At 40.4% G+C, this 20,834-nt stretch overlaps 1 protein-coding gene across 1 annotated transcript in view; it reads left to right on the top strand.

Moving 5' to 3' along the window:
* LOC104162351 (cytoplasmic dynein 1 intermediate chain 1) overlaps nt 1–20,834 on the top strand; it is a gene marked incomplete at its 3' end in the record, with an annotated part of 136,397 nt that overhangs the window by 12,753 nt on the left and 102,810 nt on the right. Inside the window, exons 4-5 of the mRNA XM_009701063.1 lie at nt 10,924–10,983; nt 14,966–15,081. Coding sequence (XP_009699365.1) covers nt 10,924–10,983; nt 14,966–15,081 — 176 coding nt within the window. The remainder of the gene's footprint in view (nt 1–10,923; nt 10,984–14,965; nt 15,082–20,834) is intronic.

Below are 20,834 nucleotides of genomic sequence, written 5' to 3'. Positions count from 1 at the left end.
GTGGATCCTGGTCCCTATTTCATTTATATGGGAAAGTTGGATTATTGTAGTAGATCATCTTTTACAGTCCATGCAGCGTATTTCTTATCTTCTCTTTAGCTATAGAAAACATCTTTTGTAAACATTAACAAAACCATGTTTCTGTAAGATCTGCTAAACCCACTGCTAAGGTAACCGTATTGCCTAGGGCTTAGGTACTTTGTCATTAAGTAAATGCATTTGACAGATTCTGTGCAATGATGCTGTTTCATCATTGCCGCTCAGCTTTGCATTACCAGCATTTCATTGTGTTACCACCTTCACAAATTATAGGGATTCTTCTTCAATTGCAACCAGTACAAGTGGGCCTCTGTTGTATTGCCTCAGGAATAGCAGCCGTAACAGTTATTAGTAGCAGATTTTTTTTTATGGTGTTTTTTTAAGATCAGTTTATATGTACAAAATGGCTTTTAAATGGCTGTTTTAGTGGCATATGCATTTCATAAATGGGCTGAGCCAAAGGGAAGCGCAGAACAATGTAAAGAATCTGAGGGAGCTACAGGAAAGACCAAGGGAAAATAACTACTTTATGGCAACCTTCATTTGAATGGTGTTTTATTCAGAAAAAGAAGGATTGTAACCCTAGGGACCATTGTGCAGTGCAGACGTGAGTCTTTCACAGTGGAGAATCAAGAGAAACTTTTGCTTGGTAGCTAGAGGCAAATGGGGTAACCCATGGGATGCTGATGTTGCCACTGTTTTGAAAGCTTTGGTCTTGGTAAGGGATGTTTGCCATTACATGGTAAGGTGGAAATACACATCCCAGCTGTTAAATTTTTTCCCATGTAATTTACCGTGACACTGTCATCAGGATCTCTTGGCACATGTGTTTTATCTTACAGTTTCTAACAGTGTTACAGGCCAAATTGTACCTTAAGCCTTCTTGACCTGAATCTTGCTGGCATCTGTGAAAGAGTGACAGTGTCAGCCTCCTCCCCTTGCCTGGTGGGACCCTGGCTGTCTCAGCTATCTTTGCCCTAGGAACTCTGCTGCTTTTTAAAGCGATGCTGCAAATCTCTTCCGCTTCCCACCACCAGCCCATTTACAGGACAGTAACAGGGCTGGCCAGTCCTCCTTCCACAAGCGTGGGCTGCTCAGTATGAGTGGCTGCATTGAGCTGCTTGCACACATCATGGCTTGCCCTGCATAGGTTAGTCTATGAGGCTGGAGGAAGGCAGATTTCTTGCAGTCTTTTCCCTCCTTTTGTGCATGCGCAAGAAGAACCACAATCCTTCTCCTTGATATTCAATGTGTATTTAGCCTTAGATATCTGAAGTCTCTCCCTGCTATTTTTTTTTTTTTTTTTAGCCTATAAACATAAGCAGACACCTTAGGGACTGATATTTGGCAGTTGCTTTCAAGTGTCTGTATATCTGACCTAGAAAGTAGGGAGTGTTTTTCAGTGTGTGCCAGTTACAAAGTCAGAATGGTCCGTATTAATTAGAATCATCTGCAATCCTTTTAGTATGTGAGCCTGTGGCATCATTAAGGATTTTCATGCTTTCATTCCTAAAGGATGGATAGAGTTCAGTCCTCCAGATCTCCGATTATTTTTCTCATTAGCAAGCATCTCCGTGCTATAAATTAAAGAAGGAAAGATTGCCATTCCCAGGGTGCTTCATAAAATGCCTTGGAAACCTGAGCCCCAGCTGCATCCAGAAGAAAATAATATTAATGTATAAGGCCCCACTTAACCATTTAGGTTATCAGCCCAGCTGTAGTTACTTCTCTGTAGTTATTTCCAGGCGTATCATGCATATATTTAGTCAGACAATCAGATGATTTTAGGGACTAAAAGACTAATCCTCTTAGAGCAGAACAACTTACTTGCTAAGGCCAGCTCAGCTTAAACAGTTCTCTTGCACAGAATTTCATCTTGATTTAATTAAATTGTGTGAGATCACCTCCTATGTTAAACTGTTTAACATAATTAAACTGGTACAGTTTGTGCATGTAGATGTTTTCTCCCTCACTAGCCTATTAAAAAGCCCCTTAGAAAATCCCCATTCACAATTTTATGTTTAATCTGGAAAAATAAAAAGAGGCTCTGAGTAGTTATTTCAGTAATTCATTTTTTAGGAATTTTCTTAAAATCTGTAAAATGGGAATTGCTGCCGCTGGAAAGATACTGGTAAATCTCCAGGTAATTTTTTTTTTCTTTTTTCAAGGAGTTTCGAAACACTCTAAGCACCCCATATTGAATATTTCATAAGCAGAACATTTTGGTTTTCCATTTATAACAGATTTTGCTTCAAAAATTTTAGTTGCACTTATTTACTTTAATAATTCAGAATCAGAATATAATTTCTGAACTGGTCTGTTAAAAGTCAGATAATTGGGTCATGAAAATCTTTGACATTTTGACTGTTGATGTGAAAAATTTTTGATAACTCTCACACAGTAAGCTCATGTTTCAACCTAGTTGTAGCAAAAATCTCATCCCCTTCTGGAATGATTTTACAGTTTCTAGCACAAAATACACTGTATAAAGGAAGGGAAACACCAATCTTCTTCCAGCTAGTAGTTCCTGGATTTTACATTGAAGCAAAAATGAAAATTTGCTGAAAACTTTCACCTTCTTCTTCAGCTGAATAATACCAGACCTAAAAATTGTAGGTTCCAGCCTTCGTGTTACCTCTTTAACTCCTCTGAAATGCTATGAATTGTCTTTCCTAGATTTGACTAATAAATGTGACTTTGTCTTTTACACGATTGTATCCAAAGCCCCTTGAAGTTTATGAGAAAACTTCCCTTATATGCATATTCATGGACTCCAGGTCAAAGTGTTCTAATGTGGGTACTGCGGTCCCTTTAAAGCATCTGCAGGAGCTGATAACATGTAAAACTTCTCCCAGCAAGTTCTTTCTTTATGTTTGTGATCATTTGAGTTCTATTTTGTCGCATAGACTTACTGTTGGTATAAAAACCAACACGAAAATACTGTTTTAAAAAAGAATTTTCAGGGTTTGCTACAAGAACAAAACAACTTGTGCCTTCCCATTCCTGAATGTGGTTTTTTTATTACTGCACTTTCAAAATGACTATTCATGCTATCCAGCACTTACAGTAAATCTGTCGGTGCATAGGCTCAGCAGAAGCTTCTCACTATTTGACCTTCTGTCCTCACAGATCCAGCCTGCTGCTCACAGTGACCCTCATGGTAAACCAGCCTGAATTTGCAGACTAAGATTTCTGTAGCTATAGCATATAAATTGTGAGAATGGCAAGGCTCGTTACATCGTCAGGAGACTATATTCTGTAATGTAGACCTGAATCAAAGGACAGACTTTAAAAATATTGAATAAGTTCAGCAGATTGGATGAATTTAACTGCTGATTTAATTAGTGGAATTCTGTGAAATGAGAATCAACAGGGTGTTGGTCCTGTGATATGTTACAATTAAAGGCATGCCAGAATTATTCATTCAGATTTAAAATTCAAGTGGCTTTTGAAAATTATTAAATACATTCAGTGCATAGCCTTGATTTTAAAAGAGTTTTGAAATATACATGTTTTAAATATTATTTGTCCATGATTTTTTACAAATAAACCTAGGAAAAAAAAAAAAGAGGAGGATTTTTAAACCCATGCCCTTCTGAGAAGGGCTGTTATGGTTGCCAGGCAGCTGAAGGGTAGCTCTCTGCTCTCAGGGAGGTCATAGCTGCCCTTTTTGTTGGTGAAGACTGGAAGTCAGAGGTGTCAGCCTGCTTGGAAGTGTAAATGCAAACCCAAGTATCTGGCTGTGCTCCAAGAGGGGTGCCAAACTCCTTGTTCACTGAATGTATTACGGCATTTCATTTTATGACTAGGAGCCCAGCTCCGAACACAAGAACGCGCGGTAAAGTCAGAGCGTACTGCTCCACAAGCGTAAGTGAGTGTCTTGTTGAGAGGCACAAATCCTCCCTCACTGCTGATAGCCATCTTGCTTATAATGTGCTTCAGAAAACAAGTAGCACAAGGAAGGTATTTTCTTTTTGACAATCCTTTCAAAGTGGAACGGATCTGCAAAATAGAGCACAGATGGCAGCAGAATAGTGGCTTAAATGCAAAGCATCAACTGAGGCAAGTGGTACTTTTCCATCTCTGAGTAGTAGCTTTGAATCTTCTTTTCTTGATGTATTTTGTTTTGGAGACACACTTTAACTGTATGATAAATATCAGCAAGTGAAAATTATAGTGAAGAAAATTAAGATTATAAAAATTTAGAATGAAAGGAATAAAAACAAACAGCTTGTCTATACACATATATGTTTTTAAACATCTGCAGTAGTTTCTCACCAACAGTTTCTCAGTACAGATTTTCTAATTAATCAACAGCAAGGTAGGAGCTTTGGAGAAACTGACACAACAAAGTAGGTAAAACTCAAAAATTTTGTAGCTAAATAATTACACAGCCATAAATTAATTCTGGAAATATTTCAACATTTAAAAAAAAGTCTAGATACATGATAGATTACGTATTGAAATTGCAAATAATAATGGATTGTAACTTGGTGATAATATTTGGTATCATATTGAAAAAATGCATTCAAACACATCTTAAGCGTTGTATTCTACTGGTGCTTGCATATCTCACAGTTGTTGCATCCCGTATTTTTAAGGCTCTATGAGTTGCATGGAAACTGTTTTTCAGTATATCATCCATGTGCAGGTGTACAGTTCTTAATGTAAGCAATTCTGAGTCTTTTGGAAATTGTAATCCAAGCCTGTATTTTAAGAACAGGGTTCCTCCTTTCATCAAAGTCAAAACCAAGAATCCTGTATTCTTTGCAGTCTTGAGCTTTTTTTGTTAGCCCTTTTTTCCTAATTCATTTCTTTTGCTAGTTGCTTTTGAAGTTAGAAGAAAAGAAAGCAAGAGGCAGGCTGAAGCGTTCAGGCTCTCAAGTAGCTCTCCTGTCACTGCAGGTTGCCCCTTGGCTCTTATCGGGTGCTAACAGGGAGATGAAAGGGAGAGCACGGAATCACACAAGCAGGAGTGGCTGAGGTGAGAAGGCACCTCTGGAGATCAAGTTGATCCCCTCTGCTCAGGGCAGGGTCACCTAGAGTTAGGTTGTTCAGACTGTGTCCAGTTCAGTTTTGAGGCTCTGAAAGGATGGAGACTCCACAGACTCCCTGGTAAACCTGTTCCAGTGTTTGACTACCCTCACAGTAAAGAAGTTTTTTCTTAGGTTTAAGTGGAATTTCCTTTTGTTGGTTTGTGTCCGCTGCCTCTTGTCCTCTCACTGGGCACTGCCAGGAAGAGTCTGGCTCCATCTTCTTTACTCACCCTCCCAAATCACCCACCCAAGTTAGCTGGGCTGTCCCCCCCAGATTCTTTGTGGACAACCACCTTTAAAACATCCTCACAGTTGGAGTCTAAGTTGAGTGCTCGGAACTGCTGCGTGGAGCAACCTCCTGTCCTTCTGTTCATATGCAGAGAGCCCATGGTGACATGTTTCACTGCTGGAGCACCTCATTTAGGTGACTGAAGATAGTGTAAACACCCACTGCGATGTCAAGACCCCCTGCTACCACAGATGGGGAAAATGAGACTAGTCACATTCACATCATTTTGGAAGTATTACTCTGGTAAGCAAAGGTGCTTTGAGACTTCATATGCTGTGGGTGACTCCATATGCTATGCACGAGTCGCTCCATTCCTAGTCTCTCTGTTTCAGTTTAGTAACAATCTGTGCTCTGCTTAATGGGATTGGCCTTTGATCTCTGAAAACCTCAGCTGGCTTAATCTGTGGAGTTATGGTACACTCCTTCACTGTATTTTAGGGTTAGAAGAGCATAGCTAGTTCCCATACAAAGGGTCATTTTAGGACATTGCTGTTGATGCAAGGATAGATGCTGGATTTGGGACCTGTCAGGTCTAATGGTGTTTCATTAGGGTCACATATGGATGGATATCTTTTTACACCTCAGGACTCAGTACACTGTCATTGCAGTTTTCTCCTGGTCTGGAAAGTACAACAGCTCTTGGTGACAGGAGATGCCAGAATATGGTGCTTGCTTTCCTCCAGTTCTGCTTGAAGGTATGATTTGCAATGCTGCAAAGAGATTTCTACCCTGCAAGAGGCCCCTTGGGAATGCAGGGTTTGCTGTTATTTCTGTGAGTAGCCTTTTTCAAAAGCATGTCTTTTCAGGCCTAGTTGCTCTTGACTTGGGAAGGGAGAGTGGGGGGAGAAAAGAAGTCATGCAGAACACATGTTCTGCAGCATCAGCAACAGATGAGGGAGGATTTGATTTTAGCTTCAGGGAAGCCGAGTCAGAACTCAGCTGCCAGCATGTTGCACGCTGGTTGAATGAAAAGTGTTGGGTTGGGGCACTTAGCAGAGCCAAGTTGTACTGCAATCTGACCATGATTCCAGATATTAAATATCATTTTATGATGATGATTTAATAAGTATATGAATCGGCACTGATATAGTATAGTGTTTCATGCACTATCACTGAGGCCAGATCCAAAGTTGCTTAAATCAGCTGAGAAGTTCTCATGGATTCCAGACGGTTTTAGATGACGAGACTTCATGCTTCATTAACCCATTCTGAGGTTGGGAACTTTCCAAAAGAGTTCAAATGTTTTATTTTTAGTTTATTTATTTCAGTCTTTTCCACATTTTTAATCTGCATAATTGGCATTATGCAATCAGAATAAAATCTTCTGGAAGTAAGGTTCCACAGGGCATCGTAACAGATGGCAGAGTGCCTGGTTTTCCATGGTATGGAAACAGAGTGCTTCTGTTTAAATTCCTTTTACCTCCCACCTTAAATTTTGAAGTGGTGTCTATCCTCTTAAAACTGTGTTCTGAATGTCTCCCTAATGCTTTCGTCATGAATTCAGAATAGAAAAATGTAACAAGCAGCTTCACCATCCAATCCTTTAATGACATCTGGGTCTCTTCCTCCTGTTGGTTTCTTTCTGCAGGTTATTCCCCTACTGACTGGGGAAAAAGAAGATACATTGTATCAAAATTATCTGGTACTTTTTCACTACTAAGAGCTGAAACAGCACCAGCATTAATACTGCCCTAAATTCGGGGGGAAAAAATACGTTATTGAGATCATAATACAGAGCAAACAGAGAATACTAAAATATGCCTGTCTAAAGGAAGAGTAAAAGCAGATCAGTTTGAAGAGAGGTAATAACATTTGTACCTCATCTACTTAGTGCAAGATCTAAAAGACCTCATTCCCTTCATGCTGTTTTAGAACAATCTGTTATTTGATAATAGCTATAGCTTTTTATCCTACAATCAGCCAAGAGCAGCCATTGTGCACCAAACATGTAAAATGAAGGTTGACAGCAGGGGTATTGTCTGTCACTATGTGGGAGATTGATACAGCAACCGGCTTTGAAACAGTGTTGGGTAGTTCTGATTAAAATCGTGTTGTGCTGTCTGGGTGGTGGGAATGGCCTGATCTGGCTTAGTCCTGACCACGCTGCTCGTGCTGGGTGAGTTTCTAGGGACTCTTCCCGTGCACTCGCAGGAGGAGGCTCAGCTCAGATGGTTTGCAGATTTGTGGAAGGACTGGAACGTGCAAGGGAGCACTACTTTTCCCTACTAGGTCTAATGCTCAAGTCTCCTTTCCTCATTAAAAAGTCAAGGTAAAGTGTTTTACATCTCTTCTACATAGGCCTGTGCCAAAATCCACTGAATCCATTTAGGGAGACTTTCACCAACTTGTGCTCTCTGAAAGGGTCCAGAGTGGGAGCACCTCTGCCTGACTGCTGACCTACCGGTCAAGCAGTTTTCCTAGGCCATGCACTTGCCTTTGGGCTCTGTAATGTTACTCCCTCTGCCCGTTTTTGGGTGACTGGAAGTTCCAAAACTTTTCAATTTTCTTTTATGAAGAAGAAAGAAAAAGAGGAACAGCACCCAATCATTTTCTTCATGAAGGAACCTCTGGAGAAGAAAACTCATGCACTAGATCTGAAAAAGATTGGCACTGCTTTTTCACTGAGATCCAGTGGCATTTCACAATCCCCACTGAGAATGGTCCACAGGAGAACAAGCATAATTGTGATGCTCATCCAAACAATCAAGGAATGTCGTACGCTATGCCTGCTCGTCACAAACAGATTAGCTTTAATTTCCTAGCCTGGATGACAGCACAGGCTATTGAACATCATCTTTGGGTTGCTAGTCTTCAAAGAATCTATTTATTTCTTTTTCTGAGTTATTGCCATGGAAACTGCCTAAATTGCAGGTCCAGATTACATCTTTACTGTTCACTCACTTTCATTTTGATCTGTAGACATTCCTCAGGTGCCAAGAAGCAGCAAAGGACAAATCAGTATTGTTCCTTGAAACATAGAGTCACTCACTGTGCTCTCTGGCCTCCACTGTGTGAGTGTAGCCACTTGCATTCTGTGTCTCCTAGGGCAAGAGACTTGAAACATGTAGATCTGCTACCTGCAGCCTTGTTTTCTGTGATAACATTGCTCAGCCGACCTTGAGAGGACAACACAACAGATTGCTTCCTTACCTACTTTTCAAGCCTTTGCAAGTGGTAACACAATGATGCAGAGAGAACAATTACCATTTGGAGTACAAATCTAGGAAATGTTTTGCAGATGCACTAAAACTGTTGAGAACAGATGTACTCAGGAGTCAAGGAGAATTGCTATCAAAAGTATATATCAATGTTAATAATGGTGAAATCTCTATGTCAGAATCCAGATAATGAAGTACTTAAGGGAAGAACATGTCTCCGCTACATGTATAGTTTGCATGTGACAAATGTTGGCCTGAACTGTAAGTGTTGCTGTTCTCATAATTTGGGGATTTGAGTGCTTTCTTGAGTGTGTGAGATATCTAAATTTATTTTGTTTAGGTGTTCAGCCGGGTACCAGGTAAATGTGCCCTCTCTTGTAACCTGGTCTGGATTCTTAGAGGTGGAAGGCAAGGGCTGTACCTCCTTAGAGACCTGTTGCAAGCTCTTGTTTTAATCAGATGATAACAGAGTTCTTTCTGATGGAATAGTCTTATCCCTTGGGAAATTTTGTAGGTTTGAAAGGGGATGGAAGGGGGGCAAAAAACTGGAATGAGTTATGTATTTTTTCCTTTAAGTGTTTGGGAAACTTATATATGCATGTATAAGTAGCCCCTAGGCAGCTTTAAGATTAGAAACTGGCTTTTACAAAGCAAGTCCTAATATATGCTACTGACCTTGGTGACATTACAAGAGTAATTTTCCCACAGATAGCATTTTTAATCCTATGTATCTATCGTGCATCAGTCACTGATGCCTTTGCCATGCATCAGGCATTCAGATCCTTATGTCCACTTTTCACCGTACTTGAGCTACAGTCAAGTAACAAGGAAAAAAATCTGTTCTTTATTACTGTATTGGTTTGTCTCTGACCCTTTTGTAATACAGTTTCACTTTGGAGAAGTCTTTCTGTGTCACTGTATGTCTTTCATGCCAATACACATCACTATGGATCATAAGTAGCTGGGGGGAATAAGTGCCCTTATGTTGCATGGGAAAGAACCTTCACATTACAAATCTTCATTCTTTTTGTACACACAGGGTGTTGAGATTGATTCTCTTTCACTCTGACATGACAGAGTGTTGCATCTGCCCTTGTCTGTCACTCCAGAGAGTGAGTTAACATTTGTAATAGAACGAGTGGGTTTACTAAGGGCAGGAGGTAGCATAATTATACAGCTTTAAGAGACCTATTTCTAACCTAATTCAATAACTTGTTAGTTTATATGACTGATTCATTGGTAAAGGTTGCTATTGTTGCAGAAAGGCTTGTGTAAATTGAGCATGGCTGGTTATATGGTTATCCAGTGTGTCTGCATGACTTGCTTGCTTTAGTGGAGGAGCGCTTTCCTTTGCTTTAGCCTCTGCTAGTGAGAGCAATGCATAATCATTGTTGTTCAGGAGTTGAGGTGCCAACCTGAGGTGTTCAGGAGCCAACCTTGTATTCCTGATTCTGTCATGGATTCTAGCAGTTTTCTTGCATATGAGATGTGGCTTCCTCAGGGAGGAAAAATAAAGTAAAATCAAGAGTCAAGGAACGAGTGGGCACTTTTGAAAATGTTGGCCTCAATATGTCAATTTTTGTATTTCTAAATTGAGAAATTGTAAGTATTTCACAGGACTCCAGAAACGCTCTGTGAGTGTTTGCAAAGTGTTTTAGAGATGCTAGCATAGCACGTTGCACTGCAATGCAAGGAACACTGTCACACTTCAGACCACACCTCTGGAGCATTCGTACATTTGATGACAGTCCCATTGGACAGCAGTCCATTAAGAGACTGTCATAGGTCTGATTTCCCCAGATGTATCATTCCCCTCTTCTGCAGAAAGTTTATCTGGATGGAGACAAGAATAATTTGTTTATTTGTCCCAGATACCCCCAGAACATGTCAGAACTGGTGTCAGCGTGCCATTTGTTGGCATATGCACTATGTGATGTTCCTGCCCATAGCACTGATTTACAGTCAGTCTCAGGAGTGTGCAAAGGGCTAGACTCTTCAGTGGAGTTCATGGCAAGTGCTGAGTCCGCCTTATCATAAAAACATTATTACAATAAATTGTGCGTGCAAATTTTACAGATCATTGTGAATACATTAACCATAGTTAAAGAGTTAAAAATCTTTCAGAAAAAGAAAAAATGTTTCATTAACCAATATCTGAAAGGAAACCTAGCTTCTTCCCTTTGTTTACCAGTAACGTGTAATTTTAATAATTTGCCTGCACTGTCACAGTTTGACATGCAAACCTTATTTGACATACTGTGGCTGTCCCCTGCACTTGGAGGTTGAATGTGCTACATAGAGCATGTAACTAATGAGATGGGGTTTTGTTCATCCTTTCAGTTAATTCTGTGTGTTCTTTTTTTCCCCACCCTTCGTGCTGCACGGCTGATTACCACCCTAGGACCTTGCAATGGGACACAGACCCCTCAGTGCTGCAGCTCCAGTCTGACTCTGAACTTGGGTATATGTCAGCTCTTTTTGTTATTTATTTATCATTTCTTTGCAAGAATTATGTTGAAAGTGCTTCCCAGTTGAGCTGGTTTTATGTGATTTTCATTTGCTTTGTTGACTCAAAGAGACCATAATTTAAGTTTCCTTCTTTTAGTTTCATCAATAAGAAGCTTCAGCAAAGCCATCTTTGTGGAAAAAAACAACTATTTAAAGAAGGTCATGAAAAGATAAGCTGCTATTTCTGTTGCCTGAAACACAATACAAATAACTATTTCATTACAGATGAAATGTTATTATTGTGGCACTTAAATGTGCATGTACAGTTACATTGGTCTTGTTTGTACCTGTTGATTCAGACTTTTCTCTCTGAATCATTTGCAAGGTACTTTTTCCCCTCCTTCCTGTCTGCTATAGTTGTGGTGTTTCCACATGCAGTAAGAATTTCCCCTTTTTCCTTAGGAGCTGTATATGTACTTATAATTGTGCACTTAAATACAATTGTAGTCCAAGAGTAATTGCCATCTTAGTTGAGTTCAGGCCAATCAAGCATTTTTTAAATTGTACTAGAGCTAAAATTAGTATTTTCTAGTTTGGGATGGAACTTCTGTACCCCAAGGATCTGAAAAAGTTATTTCATTTCAAGAATTTAGAAATGCCTACCTGCAGAGATATTTAGGATAAACTGTTCCTCTAAAAAGGATAGGTAGCAGTCCCTCAAGTTCTTCAGAACTTCAATCATAGGCAAAACCAAATCTCTAAGTTGAAGAAACTGCTCTACCTATGAACTTAAGGGCTTGCCTGTCTGAGCCTCCAGGCAAGTGTCTTACACTTTTACTAGTTCATGTGAAATTCATACACCATTCTGTAAGACAAACAACAATTTCCCTTTAACTACTAATTGACAGTGCTCCCAGCTGCAGTTAGGGATGTTAGGGCTATTCACCAGGAAAGATCAGAAGGAGTGGAAGGTATCCACAGAGCTTTCTAAACAGGGTTTATCCACATCCAGAACTGCTGAGAATGCTTGTAATTTTCACCTGAGTGTGACTTCAAATAAATCCAGCTTCTGCAACTTTACCTGAGCTGTTTTAATATACAGAAACCTTTTAGAAATCTCAGCTGCCTTTTCACAGAAGTTTAGGTTAAAAGGTGAGCACTCCCAGGAGCAACGTTCCTCAAATGGCTGTGCAAGGCAAGTTCTTTTATTTGGCTTGCAAAAAGATAACCCTGTGCATAGCCACAAGACTTCAATCTTCAGTGAGTGGTCAGTGCAAAGACAGAAAAGAAGCACGCCAAAGAGTAAATCCACAGGTATACTCTGTAATGGAAGTCCTGCCCCTTTTGAAAGAAAACTGTCTTCGAAACCAAGGCAGAGTTAGAGAGAGAACCAGACTTTCCTCTGGTATCATGAGACTAGATTAAAAAAAATACAATGCAAAAGAAAACCTGTATTCAGCAACTAAATGACGTGTGTAGCAAAACACTTCTAGCACATACATCTTTCTTCTGGCACCTACAGACAGAGGAATCAATTTTAATGCTTGGACTTTAGTTACTGTCTTCCTACTGACATCCCATAGGCAGTTTTGAAAGGAATCCTTCAACACATATGTGCTAAGATGAATATTCAGCAAACTGTAAACGATAAGAATTATGAGCACCTCAGATGGAAAATGGGGTTGGGAAAGCAATAGACAGTTTACTACTGCCCTAAGAAGAACTAGTGACTAGAGCAGTACAGTCCATATTTGGTAGAGTCCAGATACTGAAAGGATTCTCCAGTTGTCATTAAGTTCTTGGGGCCAAGGGCTAAGCCAGCTTTTAGTTACAGAAGAACCATTACAGGTTGCTTGACAGGGGCAAAAAGAACTAAGAGACCACGTTCCTTCAGATGAAGAAAGACCTCTCTGTCTTCACCAGTAACTGCTAGGATATGGGTGACACTAGACATTTATACAGTCACCAGCAATTCCTGAATTAGAAATGTTTTAGGTGAAAAATTCCACAAGTTCTCTCAGCACAGTGCTCTGGTATGTAGGTCATTTCTTGGCTAGCAGTCTACAAAGAGGTTTACCCAACTGGCAGTTAAATCCAGCTCTCCATTATAACTGATGTTCCCCATCCTCTGCTAGTTGAGGAGATATGGAGTGACCTCATGTGAAACTTGTTAGAATTAGATGAGGTCCTAATTAGGCCCAGATTAATTAATTAGAGATTATACTTAACCAAGACCACTGTCAATAACCTCTTTCAATGCAGAAGGCTTAAGAATCTCAGTAAATGGAACCAGTAGCCTGGGGCAGCAGAGGACTGGTTATATGGTCTGACTGACCAAGTAGGCAACAGGGATTGCACATCTAGTGCTGAAGGAGGGAAAAGCTCATGAGATTTTGCTGGGGTGAGTTATTTATTAAAGCTTGAATTGACACAAACCCTCAGTTAAAGCAGCTACAGAAATGTAATGCTACTAACTTTCATTACCTGAAGTATATCATAAACTGTAGAAGTTTTTCTGCCCTAGTAATGATGTATAAGTTTTTCTGTAGGATTTTCAGACAATCATAGCTTTTGTTCATATTGGCAAAGTCACAGATGGTTGTAAGAGGGAGACTTGTTAATTTTTCCTCCTTGAAAAGAAGAAAGACTCAGAGCTGTAACAACTATTTCTGCTCTAGTGGTTTGTTACATGATGTGGCTGATTCATACTGATTACCTGCTGAATCTAATTGCATTCAACTTAATAACAACTCAGTAAAATGGATTAGAAAAATATATAGCTGATTTAGCATTAACCAGCTGAAGAGTTCAGTAGGTGTCATCCAATGATGACAATTTCCTTTTGAGACTCCCATTTCCTTTCAGACATCAATCTTAATTGAATACCTAAACCATTGTAAATGAATTAGATCAAAACCTCTTTGACCTCTGTTCTTCTGACAATCTGGAAAAGGGAGAGGATGTGGATAATGTGTATGAATTTTCTGCTTTTCCAAATTGCTCTCTCTAATGACATAGCAGTTCAGAAGCATCGTGTCCATGAATTTATTTCCCATAAATGTATAAGCATGCTTTCACTTTTTGATCTAGGCAACTGGACTTACTTAGTTGATTTGTTTATTATGTGCATATTCTTTTCTCTGCTGAAATTTGGCATTTATTCCAATAAAATACTTGCAAGTAACAATTTGTTTATTCTCCCCTCCCTACAGACAGTCAAATAGTATTCAGGGAATAAATTGATTTCCCTCTCCCCTCCACTGTTGAGTGAACTGTGTATGACTAAAAGTGTTCATGGCCACGTTCAGCTGTCTCTCTTGTTTTCACTTACAGTTAGTTGGCTCGTACTGATATATTTCATATGGTTTATTTAAAGTAAGGGAAGCAGTAGAAAAAGGCAGCTGTACTTACCCTGTTGCAGCTGTATCTTGGAGCTCCCCTCCAACTACTGCATTAGGACTCCACTAATCATAAATCTATATCAGTTCCACTACAAATGACTCCTATGGAAGGGAGAATCTCCTTTACAGAAATTACCCACCTTGCCAATTAAATGCTCTGTTATTGCTCTCAGGTGAACATCTGACAGTCCTAATCCAGCCTGGTTTACACCCACTGTGCCCTTTCTACTATTGAGTATCTCGGGTTGAGGATTAACTCATTTGGGCAGGTAGAACATTGTAGTAATGATGGTACAAATGAGAATTTTGTTGCATGTTATGAGGGGCGCAAGCAGGTAATTTCTCTCTCCCATTTGCAGTCCCTCTCAGCAGCATGATCTAGAGGTTCAGTAACTGTACTTTATTATGGCAAATGGTTCCCAGGTTAATTTTCTTCACTGCAATTAGATACTTCTCATGCATAGTGTATTGTGTTTCGTCCTAGCAAACACTAAAGTATTTTTTTATCCTGTTCATAAAAGCAAATGCTCTTGTTCCTGCTGCTGATTTACATTTAACGTGACTAACCTTTTGATGTCATGTATTCCGTCTTAGACGCAGACTGCACAAACTGGGGGTGTCAAAGATTACCCAGGTTGATTTCTTACCTCGGGAGGTAGTATCATACTCCAAGGAGACACAGACACCTCTTGCCACGCATCAATCTGAAGGTAAGATTATTTTTTTTTTCAAAAAACATTTTCATAGAAAATAATTATTTGAGTAAGAATTAAAGAATGTAAGAAAAATAATAGTAAATCATAATGTAGCTACTTAACACATATTTTCTGCAAGCCAGGTATTGTTTATGTGATTAATGGCTGTTCTGGTGAGAATAATTATAATAATGACTTTAAATTCAGGTGGAACCAAACTACTTCTGCCTTACAATGGGTTGTGCTTAGATAGCAGTTTAATGAGAGCATATTTTCAAATAAATCATTACAAATATAATTAAAATAGTGCTTTATTCCATTTTTCTTGCTTTCTCAAGGAAGTTATTCATTCTGTGCTTTGTAAAGAGGCAGCGATGGAAAGTTGCCCTCAGATGTTTGGTCAGTGTAATTGTGTCCCCCTCCAGTAGGTGAATCTTGGGAGGAGTTGCAACTTAGCTCCATGGGCTAAAAAAGGAGGCTTACGTACTTTGATGTGCACAGTACTGCTTTCTTTCTGCTGACAGTTTATTATCTGTACTCATGGAGCTGTTTGTTAGCTGTTTTGCTTTCATGTTGATAAGTAACATGGAGGACTAGAGGAGTGCTGATCTGTCTGTTCCTTAGACTACACACTTGCCAGTGTTGTACTGCGGAACACTGATTGTGGATCAGTTGAAACCATTTAAACTGAATGTAAGTCTGTACACTAGCCTGATGTAATTTACACACTATTATAAAGCAGGTAGAAGAAGAAAAACTGAAAGATAGTCTTGGCTATAATTTTTGCTGTTAACAATGAAGGATCAAGAAAAGTTCAGCAATTGGGTGCTTTCCTGCAGCAGATAGTGTAGAACTTCACCAGGCTCCATACAGAAGTAGAAGATTCAAGTAGGTTGCAAAAGGTGTGCGAGTAAATCTGTCTAAGTTCCTGTCAGGGAAGATACAGTGATAAACATAGCTGGCTTTTTTTCTGCAACTAGGTTACCAGGTCTGCCTTTAAGAAACCAGAAATGAAAACTGTTGAGGTCGATACTCAGATTCTACTTTCCCAGACCACAAGTTTACCCTCGTCACCTGTTGTCTGAAATAGTGCCTTCAAGCATAGACAACCCTGTTGCTTGGATGCTGCTTCTTGAGCAGCGTGTCCTGACATCTTTGGGTTTTCAGAGGGAGAGGCTGCCTCAGAAGCCTCCCTAGTTCAATCCAGCTCATCTCTGCTCATCTCTCTGAGGGCTGCTGAAGCCTCAAGAAGATGGGATTTGCCCCTGAGGCATTACCTTCCTGGCTTGAGACCAGTCGGTGCTCAACCCTGGGCTGTTATCATGGAGTCATTGTTAGATCAGATGGAGAGGATGCCCTTCCTCACTGACACCAGGCCTTTATCCAGTGCAGGAGCCTATGGACATGGGGATTTAAAGACATGGCTTTGGTCTGTTTACCTCTCTCAGGCCTACAACTCCAGCACTCAGTAGCTGACTTGCCTTTCTGAATAGGCCAACCTCTCTTGAGGAGGCAACTTCTTCCAATAAAAAGTTCTTGCTCTTTTCCAAGGAGCTCTTCAACTATTACAAAATCCTTTTCTTGGGTAGACAAGAGGACAGTCTCCTACCCTTCAAGGAAGGAAAAAAAACCCCAACAGTGTGCTGCTGTGGAGTCTGGCAGTCAGGACAGCAAGCACAGAGGGCAATGTGGCTTATCTTGCTTCTCCCAACACAGAGGAAGGTCTTGCTCCTCACTTGTATGAAAGAAGGTAGGTGCAAACATAAGAGTCACAGACTTTAAACTACCTAGGCCAAACCTATGATGGGAAAGGTCAAGTGGTGATAAGTGGTTTTGATGACTGAATTTATTATCTTTCGTATTCTCTGCATCATCACAGTCAAGGAAAAAAATCAACAAAAGTGAAGTTTTTAAATATTTAAACACAAAGAAAATATCACTTGATCGCTTCCCTCAGATGCATAGGGGAGCAAAAGTTTAACTTCTATTTCCTTTCCAATCTGCTGCTAAGGAATTCTCTGCACATAACTTGGATGTGAATATGGCCCTGCATCAGTAAAGGAGAGTCAGGAAAGTTTAGTTATTCCATTGAAATGGTATTCAATTGGAAACTCTCTAGGGGGTAAATAAGCTCTGTGATTTTGGTCTCCCAGGTCTAATGGAAATGAATTCTCAGCGTTTCAGTCTCGCAAGCCTCTTTATGAATGCTGAGCCCTTCATACTGTCACTCTAAATGTGAACAGCAAACAGGGGAATTCCTTGGAAGAGCAGTTTTGAGGAGAAGTCTCTATGCTGTTCCTATGCATTCGTGTGATAAAATATAGCCATTATCTTTTCAAGATAAATTGTTCAGCCATTACTATGGTTATGTGCTCAGTTATTCAGTATCTGAAGCCTTAGAGTTTGACAAAAGAAAAAAAAAAAGAAACTCCTCATTTACTTAGATGTCTGACTTCAGCTTTCAGACTTCACTCTTCCGCTGCCTGCCTTGGACAGTGGAAATGTCAAAATGCAGAATTTTAGCATGAGATTGTCACACGCTTGCTTCTGGTTTGGAAGATGACTAATGAAGGGTACATCTGGTTGGAAAGGTAGTTCTTGTAAGCCACCAAAAGAGGACTTTGAGTCCATTCAAAGTTCTGCAGCTTTTTTGAAATGTCAGTATCAGATTTTCTGCACATTGCTTCTCTAGAAGGAAAGTCTGAGGTACCTTAGACTTACTGCTGTTCTGGAGGTCAGTGGATGTAGGCCTTTGTGGTAATGGCTCTTCCACAGCAAACCTTATAAAACTGGTAGAGGAAAGCTTCATTGTGGTAAGTAGCGTGTGGTGCCAGAGAGCCAGATGCTATGAGCACTGAAGTCTCAGCTTGTCGGCTGCTAATTTTAGAAGAAATAATGTGGCATTATTCTTCACTGTATAAAAACAGATTAACTCCTCTTTTCAGAACAGGTAATTTGCTTTATTTCAGAGGAATAATGACATGTCATTTCCCCCACCCACTCTATTATTTAGGGAGATGTGTATATGCATCATTCAACCCTTTGATCACAAGTACCTAATTCTTTTGCTTTATTTAGGTCACAGTAAGCTTCAGCCTTTTCTTTTCTTCCTTGTAGGATGACTTCAAAAACACCCAGATCTTGGCTCTGGAGCCTGAGAAAAACAGTGCTCTTTACTTCTCCCCTCCTCCTTCTATAATTGGACTTGGATTTAGGTATTCGTAGGCATTGAGAGACATTTTACTTCTGCTGCTTTTTTCGTTCTGGAGTTGATTAAGACCTAGATTATGCCAAATGTTTTCTGAGAGCTCTCTGGGATGCATTCCTTTACTGTACAGAGACTCTCACATTGCCCCAGAATGGCAGCCCCAGGTAGCCTTTGATGGTTGGACCCTCCAAAGCACTGCAGAGCTGCCCTTTGCTGAAGGCACACCTAGGAGAAAGCAGCAACAGAAAAGCCATGGCCTGACCTCTGCCCAGGATGAATCCCTCACTGCCTTGCAGCAGTGGAAGGAGGTCTGTATGTCTGCTGGCAAGCTACCTTTTCAGGTAGGAAAACAACCTGCATGTTCAAGCCCTGCTGGGTGCCTGCCTCAGCTCCAGCTTACTGTTCTCCTGCTCTCTAATGGGCCGGGAGGGAAAATCTCAGTGAGGAAAACATCACACTCTCCCGGCACTGAGAAGGGAGATACTCATCTGGTCTGGCTCCCCTCAAAAACAGGGGGGCAGCAAGAAGGTGAAGGTCTGTGAGCTCTTTGGCTTTGCTGGCCAGTGTCAGGAATGTTGTTATTCCTCTTTCGTGAAGTAAAAACTGCTTCTTCATCAATAAAATGAGATGTTCTCGCTTTTCTGGCTTGCCAGACTGTCACTGCAAATAGGTTAGTCTGAAATGCATTTCTGAAAAAGTAGATCCCGTATACAGGGAAAGAAAATGTGACTTTCTAGAGCAATGGAGGTCCTATGTACCACACCTGTTTATCATCTTCAACAGATGGTTGTTCATGTGGGGAAAACACCTGTGTTGCCATACTCCCCTCCTGAGCAGGATAACCTCATCCTACGTCACAAATGTTTCCCCAGTTCTGGCAAAGAATGTAATCCAGGTCCATGCTCCATCTGTTAATCTGCTGTGTTCAAACACTGAGGATATTTTTGAGGAAAAATAAGCTCTCTGCTCCATTTGGAAGTAGACTGAAGTGGTAAAACAGAGGGAGGCTAGGTTGGGTTCTGCATCATTCTGAAACTAATTCTCTGAACCAATGTTCCTGAAAGTTACCCTTTTTAAAGCACTGAGGGAGGAGAGGGGAATTCTGCTCACAGTCTAAGGCTCATGAGACCAAGACACATGAGTTTAGGTATCTGTGTGCGATACCAAATCTCAGTGACTACTGTAGGGTGAATCAAAACTCTCTCTGGGTGCCATTGACTGCACTGATTAGTCTTCACTGACTAGCTGGATAGCAGAGCGCTTCGTGTAGTCATAGTAATGTAGGTTTCTCATTATTGAGTAAACGGCATATGACTAAAAGTGTCATATGCTGACACCATGTGAGGTCTGGGTCCTACTTTGAGTTTTGGTAGTCGGATGAGGAGTTACCTGTGACTAGGACTGACAAGCCCCAATGCTGTGAAAACAAGTCAGGCCTTTGGAAGTTCTGTGATAAAATCCATAGATAAAGTAATTTTTACTTTGGTTGTTGGGGGCTCAGATTTCCAGGTTGAATCTGTGTGGAGTTCTGGCTCTGTATGTCCCATAAGATAATGTGCATCAGACCTCTAGGACCGCAAATTCTGTCCCAGGCCTGCTGTGCCTTCCCATGTCTGACTGTAGCTCAGCTCTAGCTTTGTGAATGCATGCTGTACTTAAGAAAAGCCAGTCCCAGAGCTAAGTGAGATCATACTTGAGCTTTCCCGTGCCCAGTCTGTCTAGAGCACATGGATTAGAAGCTGAGAGTTAAGTTAAAGAGCTTACTCTGGCTTTTCTCTTCCAGAGAATCTTAGAGCTTAGCTCCAGCCTGAAGAGGACAAGTCTGGACCCAATAGCTTTGAACCACCCATTTAATGGGAAATGCTGATGCATGTTTGTGCATTGCCTGCATGCAACACGTGTCAGGATACATGAAAATATGTGTGTTGGAAAGGCGTTGGCCGTAACTGGGGGAAAGCAGAGACTCTCTGCTGTAAACAAAAGGTGGTGTTGGAAAGCAGAGCAGAACTGGGATAGAAATCACTACTAAAAAGAGGAGACAACCTAAAGATGAATCAAGGTTAAAGCAGAAGTTCTGTTTTTAAAGAGATGGAGCCTTAGTGTTAGTACTAAGGGACACTAATTTTGTAAGAAATATGGTCTATCCTAGGCAGTATAATGTATCATTGAGTGTTTTTACTTAGCTATAAAAATCTAGTTTGCCTTTTCTTCTCAACCCCCGGTCCATCAGAGTCATACTGTGGATCTCAATAGCTGGCATAAACACCCTAATTCAAGACCGCTTTGTTTGATTAAATCAACAAAGCTTAGTTTGTACTGTTGTACCAGACTGTACAAGATTGGATCAGACTAGAACGAAGCGGAGCAAAGATTTGAGGCATTGCACTGTATAACAGTCTTTCAATAATTCCCCTTTATGCGTGCAACAACTGCATCCCCTTTTCTAAATAACAAGATTTCAAAGGTGGATTATTTATTTTTTAGATTTAAATTGCGTATAAAAATCTGTCAAAGGCATTCGGGCAGCGCCCTCTGGTGGCGAAGCGAGGAACCGAGGCGT

Source organism: Cariama cristata, unplaced genomic scaffold, assembly GCF_000690535.1.
Source record: "Cariama cristata isolate BGI_N322 unplaced genomic scaffold, ASM69053v1 scaffold1935, whole genome shotgun sequence".
Taxonomy (NCBI): Eukaryota; Metazoa; Chordata; class Aves; order Cariamiformes; family Cariamidae; genus Cariama; species Cariama cristata.
This window is presented reverse-complemented; position numbering and strand designations above follow the sequence as displayed.